Raw genomic sequence first — 8,545 nt, forward strand, 5'->3', positions numbered from 1 at the left:
GAACAATCGGTAAATGTCAAAGGGACTTTGTTTTCAAATGCGTTGGAAAATTAGGAAATTCACTGATGGAAATTGAATAGTAATGTAGAGAAGGTAGTATAGGTTGCAAGGGTGTAAACATATTCAAATGGACTTGTGCTAAAAGCTTTTTGTGAGTACTTAGAATTAAACATGTTTATTCACCTGTTTTTTCTTCAAACGAAAGTTTTCAACTTTAAAGCTTCAATTTTTCTTCAAGCAAGCAAAGATTTAAGAAATTTTCAACACAAACCGGCCATTTGCAATCCCATGAATACTGAGAAATTGTCCACAAAATTTACGAAAAGTTATATGGTAGGTAGAAGTTTCGGCAAACATCAAAGTAACTTTGGTGGCCTTGGCAATAAGCGATCGGTTATCTCCCTGGCAGTGGGTAAGATATCTAGAAACCGATCCATTCCAAGTGGGAATCACTTAATATAATATATAACATCTTTATTCATCTTCATGACTGCAGACCAGGGTGAATGTAATCATGTTTTCCCAGTGAGGTGGGGGTCGGCTCGATTAACTTCTTTTCTTTTTTTTTTCTACAAGAATTTTAATATCTTCTTTTCTCAATTGTGGTAAATCCAGGCGCAATGTCAAATGCCTTCATTAAAATCCTATCTGATAACAGAAAGAAGCATACCGAGTTCTCTACAATTCTCCATATTCGCAGGAATATTTCGATCTTCATTATTACTTGAAAGAGCTCTACTGTGTAAATGGAAGATGTTTTTAGAAAGCTAAAACCGTGTCGTCCTAGGGTGATGTCGAGTGATGGGAACTCTGCAAATAAACAAGGCGATTGGAAGCGATTTTAGTCACAAATTGCCTAGGTGGGCTCAGACCTTAATTGAACAATGGGTTGGTATCCTGCACGGGAACGAAAAATTAGCTCATGATTTATTGGCGCCTACAGGCTTTAACCAACCTTTTGCCGCCAAACAAACCGCAATTAATAAATCAATTGCCTGACAGATTATTCCCATAATCGTATCTTCAAGCATTTTGAAATATTTCGGTTTAGAGATTTCAGATAGATCACAAATTCTTGGGTGCAAACCGTTCAGCTGGCACAACTTTGCCTTGGGCAATTCACTGACTCTATAAGTGGTCAGAAATTGTTTTGGACCCACTTTTAGAGAACAATAAGCAATTTATTGATGATGATGTGGACAGGATAGCAAATATTATCAAGGCCAATGTTATTCGCATATTTACAGAAAAAAAGAAATTGAACTCGTGCTTTTTTCCTGCGCAAACAGACACTCTGAACGTCAGAAGTGACGATATTCCTCGTCATTTGATCTAACACTATTCACATTGGTGCAGTGCAAAAGATTATATACTGCTTACATAGGGTGCTTTCCCTTGAATGAATCGATAACAAAGATAAAAACTTATCGATAGCGCTTCTAGGAAGTTATTATGATAATGAATTTATAGTGCTCTATTTATGGGAACTGTAATCAAGTTCCCCCATAATGACACTATTTTATGAATGATCAAATTAATTAAAGGATAATAATAAAATCATCATAGTTGGTAGTCAATGTTTAATGACGGTACTCTCGTTCTCTACTACATACAAAATTGGTCCTATTTGTTTACTGTTTTCCTGCACACAACGAATGTCTACCTTGATTTTACTATCAATTGTAAACAGAAAATAAATGCCCCTTACTGTGGTCCGACTACTTTACTTCCAGTGAAGGTTCCTTAAGAATACCCCACTGAGGACGAATTCGGCCTCTTCTCATCATCTAACATCTCTTTCCATTACAAATTAAATGATCGTGCTAAATGGCATATCTAATGAAAATTATTTCCCCAGTTGGAGTAGAATCGTGAAATAACGAGAATATCTTTAAGACCATATCGGACTTGCAGGGTCAAAATCATCAAGAGCCAATCACAGCACTTGATAAAATGATTATCTGATAAATCAATACTTTACCACAGCTGGTTTGATGTATTGTGTGATATCTTTCAAATCAATCGTTTTCTTTTTGCGTACTCACCATAGTATATTCAGCTTCATGATGGCGATTTTCTCTTGTGCATAATGACCTATCGGGGCCTAATTAAATCTTCCGGTACTTATGATCGTACAGTGATCTTCCTGATTTTAGCGTGGTTAGCTGTTCGAGTTCCATCAACTTCATCGACTTTAAGTTGGTTCAGACGCTTCAGTAATCATTTTTGTTCAGTGTGATGACAACATATCAAGAAAGCCTTTCATTAATCAGCGGCCAGTCACTTCATATCCCCAAATTCAAGTGTTCGCCAATGATGGCATTCTTCGGACTGCGAACAAAATTTTGTTGTTTATTGTTTATTAAACTTAAGTAAATACCCCTTACTGTGGTCCGACTACTTTACTTCCAGTGAAGGTTGCGAAATTTTTACTGGGGACGAATTCGGCCTCTTCTCATCATCTAGCTTAGTTTTCTTTTGTAAATTAAATAAGCGTGCTAAATGACACGTCTCATTAAAAGTGTTTTCACAATTGGAGTAGAATCGTGAAATAACGAAAATATCTTTAAGGCATATCAGACTTGCAGGGTCAAAATCATCAAGAGCCAATCACAGCACTTGATGAAATGGCCATCTGATAAATCATCACACCACAGCTGGTTTGATGTATTGTGTGATATCTTTCAAATCAATCATTCTTTTCGTATAAAATGTTCAGCTGTGATGGCGGCATTCTCTTATCTCTCCTATATTTGTATAATTAAATCTTAATTTTTTTATGATCGTCTTATTTTAGCGAATTTAGCATTTCAGTTATCAGCTTGTCAGCTTTAAGTTAGTTCAGACATGGTGGTATTTTTATTCAGTGTGATAACTTCTTTCCTGTCAGCCTTTCGTTAATCAGCCAAATCTTATATCCCAAATTCTATTATTCGCCAATGATAGCATTCTTAGACTAAGACCAAAATTTTATTGTTGTGTTTATCAAGGGAAAATAATTTTTTATACTCTTTGCGTTTCCTTGAATTAGTCCTGATTTTACAGGCATAAGTTAAAATCTCAGTCATGCCAGCTACGTCTCAAGTCGAATCTGTATATTAAAATGGATTGTTCTTATTAATCTTCCAAAGAATAGGTATATGAGCCCTTCAGATTCAGTTATTTTCAAGCTACAAATTCATCGCTGTAGTAAAAATTTTTCATACTCGTAGCACCATCCTTGATTTAGTTGAAAAACTTTACAGACGAGATTTTAAATCGCAGCAACTCTTTGGCTACTTTTCATGGCAAATTTGCATTTGTGTGCTGCAATACTCAAACAAGTCATATATGAACCCCTTCATAAAAAATATAAGTTATGCGAAAAGCTCGGTCAGTTTCAGGATACATAACTGTCCTGCGCATATTTCTACACCATAACATTTTATATCAGTTTAGAATTACCAAGATGGGAGAATTTGATCAAGACACCTCTTCCCTTGGGGATTAGTACTGGATTTTGAGAAGAACTGGAACGCAGATCTCTGCGAAAATTAAAAATTTGTCCAATCGTTTCCTCTAAAAAATTCACCGAATTTAAATTATTAACTATGATATCTTCCTGAAAGTTATGCTACTTTTTCAGCGTGATAACACATGCATAGTCAAAGATATTAAATATGGAAAATAATTCACAGGCGTTTACCATTTGCCAAAAAAGCTGGGAAATGTAAAGTAAATGGAATACTCTGTCTTAGTGCTTCCAACTGGAAAATTTCCGACGTTTCAGATGGATTTTCGTTTCCCACATACTTACACCGGGCAATTTGATCTAACATAAAAAAAAATTCCCCTTCGATGATCAGAATGTTTATTCTCATGAGCTGCAATACCAGATTGGTACTGATATTGTAAAGAGAAATGAGACGCTGGTCACTGAGTTGGCAATTTTGCCTGTTCTTTAACTTTTATCTTTGTGTTATATGGAGTTATGCTTCTCTTTTACATTTACAACATGAAAGACGAGGAAATGAAAAGCTGACTGACGAAATCTCACAAAAAAACTGCTTGATTAACTCTCTCCGCTTTTGATTTCTCGGCGTAGGAACTGAAGTTAGAACCAGGGTCAAGTAGCTTAACTATTTTAGTTCAAGCATTCGGAAATGATTGATTGAGAAAATAAGTGGTGCTTTTAAAAGCTGAAAATTTCGTTCTGGGCCTTGTCAGAACAGTTCAGGAAGTTTGTGAATTATTAAATTGAAAACTTAATTGCGACCTTTTTCTTTGAATCGTTCGATCTTAATTTCGACTTAATTGTTTACTTTTTTGCACAAAAATGACTGCCACTCTTTGTCTACCAGTTTTGTTTTTCTTGTTTATCTTTTCAATCCACCAAATGTAATTTGTCTTCTTGTACAACACCGGTAATGACAAAACGAAAAAAAAGGTTGTACAATTAACCACAATAGTTAGCGGTGAGATGTTGGCGTTTCCTCGCGGCAGTCAATAAACACATAAAAACCTCAAGCAATGAATGGACTAATTTCTTTTATTGCTACTGATTATTTATTTTACATTTGCATTCCGTTTTTTGTCATCGCCTTTATGAATAATAGCACATATATATTTTATCCCACTTTATTTTATTAGTAAACTGCACTAGCTGTAGATATTTACAAGTCTCCGAAATAGTTCTCTAAAACGAAAAATACAAAATACAAATCATTTCAGATGCAGTCGGCGAGTGAGAACAACTTGCCACACGACAAAAGCTGAACAAGCAGTTCGTTTTTTAGTTGAGCAATCTTCCTCTCCTGGCTTTTTTATTAAAATTGTGGTTCTCAAATGAAACCGTTTCTGTTTACATGTTTCATGGTCCAGTTTTTCCAGACACCATCGACCTCCCACCAACTTCATTTCCAATCGAGCCATATTATTAAACTTGAGATATCACTCCCTGACTTAAGCATATTAAACTTAACCTTGTCGATTGATTTAGTATTTCTCCACAAAGCCTCCGTTTATGTTCAAGGACAAATGTGTCTACTCCATTAGCATCGATATGCTAATGGCATATCCCCATTTTCTCTTTGTCATTATTTTTCAAGCATACACGACAAAGAAGCCTTCGCGATCTTTTTCGAAACACAACGAGTCGAATTCTCCAAGACACTATAGACGAGGAATTTGTAAGCGTTTTGTTGCAGTTTAGCCCGCTAATCTTGTTTCACCGATAAGATAGAATTATGACATCTTTTCAATTTAGTAAAATTAAAAATGAAAGACAAAGGATGAGATTTCAATTCCGGTGTATTGTCATATGTTTCGTTTTAATTTCCCCGTCCCGCTGTTCCGCAAATTTATCGAACATTCTTCGAAGCGGTTTTCATTCGAAAAATTCAAAATAAAGGGTTTTGTAACAATATACACCACTGCGAATAATTTATACTTTCGTGTTTATACTAATAGAGAAAATTGAGCACCCGGGTAGTTGCGGTTTCTTTTTTATAACAGTTAAAAATTTAATTTCTCTCTAGCTCGTGTTATACCGGGGATGCCTTCCTTCACTATTTAACACGAAGATTCTAGTTGAAAGCGTTTCCTAATCTGACGTTAGCTCATCTCGGCGACAAAAAGGCCATCTCTTTTGACACTGAAGACAATTTAAATTGTAACTTGCATTTCAATCTATCTGCGTGAATGTTTTTTTTTTTTTAGATATTAAAGCTTGCCATCCTTACTGAAAAAAAGAAATGTGATCCGAATTTCAATACGAAATAGAATCTAATGCATTCCTACAAAGGATTGGAAATAAAAATATATCAATATGTTCATATCGTAGAAAGAAAGCATTTTAGCATTTTGCCTTATTGTTTTTCCGACAGGGTTTATTTCTTATAAACAGAAGCAAATTTTATTAGAAGCTTTTATCGACGAACGTAAATCTTCATAAATAGCTATTGAAACTTTCACTACAAAACCACTAGCAAATTTAACACTCAACGATCGGAAGATACCCGGCTAAATGATCGAATGACTACTAAATTAAAATGCAGATTTTTATGTTTTTGACACGATCACCCAAGAAGCCAAACATTAGAAACACAACAAGAGATCACACAGTGAAACAACACAAAAATGACATCGGAACAATTGATTATTTTAATATTGAGACTGATTTTTCACACAAAGAAATTTCCCCCATTATTAATCGCGTTAACATTTGAATGTGTAGAAGTTATTAAGTTATTTAGGCCATCTTTTCATTGAAAGCGAGGAATCCTTTATAATTCCGCAATTATCAGAAATACATCCAAGGTAGCTATTGTAGCTATTCGTTGAATACAGTCTCGTCAGGCTAAAACCCGGAGTAAATAATTCGCTTTTGTTTGTATGCCAGAATACACAATACCACCTTTCCTGCATCATAGTTTATTTCATGAACTTGCTGTATTGACTTTTGTGATTATAAAAGCAAGCTTTTAAGAAGGCGGCTTTTTTGTAGCTTAGCTACAGTTTACATTACAGATTTTAATATTCTAGTGAGACTTTACCAAAACGACAGTTCGATGTCTATATAGCATTTAACATCGCTTTTAAATACTCGTTAAAAAAATAAAAGCGATCTTCAATTCCGTATTGATTTAACAGATGTGTTGCTCGATAAATGAAAATTTCTTGGTTTTTGCCCGTAATTATCTCGTGAAAAGAAAACAATTGAACTTTAAATTAATATTCGTATCGAGTTTTACAATCGCGAGGCTTAAGGCTCCCAGCCAAGAAAACACGATTTTTGGGTCAAGTTTTATGATAAGATGAAGAAATTATCAATAATTGTAACAATTTTTTTATAATTTTAATTTTCTGACAAGAAAACAAAGCTATTCTTTTCCTAAAGATTTATGTCCTAGAGCGGTTGTCGTGTGGTGGTTTTTCATAACAACCGGCGCCATAGTTCAGATCTACGTGACATATTGATTTCGAAAGAGACAACATACATTGCACTCGAAATGAACAATAGCTCGAGGCATACTTTTCAGCAAGGTATTAAATAGCCTTTACAATACGCAATCGACCACATGCAAATACACGTCTCAAAATAAGCTAAAATATCCAAAGTTCGTGTTCAGTTCAACGATGTTCCTGATTCCACCTCGTCAGAGCAGTGACGGCGAAAGCTGATCGTGCGGCAGTGAAAAAGACGCAGGAACGCATTTCTAAAGTCGCCCTTGAAAAACGCGTAAACAGCCGCGTTCGCCAGTGACCCCGCCGTCATAGTGTACCATGAGACGATGGGGAGTACCTGAGGAATCATGTCATCTCTTTTCAGCGCGCCAGCCGCTGTCATGTAAAATACGGGCATCCAACTTATCACGAAGATTCCCGCAATAATGGCGAAAACTCTCGCTACGCGCGCTTCGCTCGAAACGCGCTTGCCTTCTTTGGTCGCCTGCGCCTGGTTTTCGTAGGTCGCGAGTTTGGCGAGGTTCTTTACCTGGCGCGCGACCTCGCGAAAAATCTTGATGTAAGCGAACAGGATGAAAATATAAGGAACCAACACACCGAGCACAATAAAAAACAGATAAACTGTCTCTGCAGTTGAACCTATTTCCCACGCTAACGGCAGAAGGGTTAGTGGAACTGGAAGAATCCAGGTCGCTAGCAATATTTTGACAAAGTATTTAGTCATTGTGTAGGAATATCGCAGCGAGTTCATAACAGCTAGATAGCGGTCCAGTGTCACCGCAAACAAATTGGTAACGTTAGCGAAGAGAATAAACGAAATCAAATATGCGTTGACTGGGTTAAACTGATCAGTGATACTCACTGGTATTAACACAGCTCCGAAGAGAACGTCTGATAGAGCTAAAGACACCACAAATCCGTTGGTAAAAGTTCGTAATTTGCGGAAGCGGTACACCAGAAAACAAACGAGGAGATTTTCCAGCGTAATTAAAACGCCAAGGATGCCCAAAGGGATGGCTTCGCTGAGCGGTTTTGTCGGCGTTGCTGTATGATTAGCCATTTTTCCGTGGATAATCAATTCGCCGGCGCGCGATCGCCACAATGTCTTCCAATGCGATCGAAAATTTCAATTAGTTCGTGAAAGACGTGTCGTGGTGGGGTTCCCCTGAAGCAATTCAATAACTTGTGCGTTCTCACCCACGGTCTTAAATACGTCGTTTCCCAGTGTCACACACCTTGTGGTACATGAAAAGTGAATGGATTGTTTCCCTTTTCTCAACCACTCAGTTGTAATCTGTGGACAGATGTTTTGAGTTAAATTCGCCGCGCAGACTTCGCGACTTTTTTTACTAACGAGCCAACAGTAATGAGACGGTGTAGGTAGATTGGAATCCCCCTTTTAACGTCTCGCTTGTCGCGGTTCTGCCAATCGGAATTCTTCTGTCGAAAACAAAGCGTGCGTGAGTGGTATCATGGCATAGTGTCTTTATATTTGTATTTATGGCGCATGAATAGGGCTGGTCGGCTTTATCTATCAATAAAGATTGATAGCCTCTTTGCTCAAATGCGAATTTATGTCCAACTAACGCGAGAGGATAAA

The 8,545-nt window shown here is 36.8% G+C and overlaps 1 protein-coding gene across 1 annotated transcript; it reads right to left on the reverse strand.

Moving 5' to 3' along the window:
* Positions 1-6,132: 6,132 nt before the first annotated feature.
* Positions 6,133-8,329, reverse strand: LOC144649762 (octopamine receptor beta-2R-like). The gene has a single exon (XM_078509348.1). It carries the CDS (start codon positions 8,003-8,005, stop codon positions 7,106-7,108), a length of 900 nt encoding a protein of 299 aa, XP_078365474.1. The 5' UTR covers positions 8,006-8,329; the 3' UTR covers positions 6,133-7,105.
* Positions 8,330-8,545: the final 216 nt, after the last annotated feature.

This window comes from Oculina patagonica, chromosome 1 (assembly GCF_052425735.1).
Source record: "Oculina patagonica isolate OP01 chromosome 1, crgOcupat, whole genome shotgun sequence".
Taxonomy (NCBI): Eukaryota; Metazoa; Cnidaria; class Anthozoa; order Scleractinia; family Oculinidae; genus Oculina; species Oculina patagonica.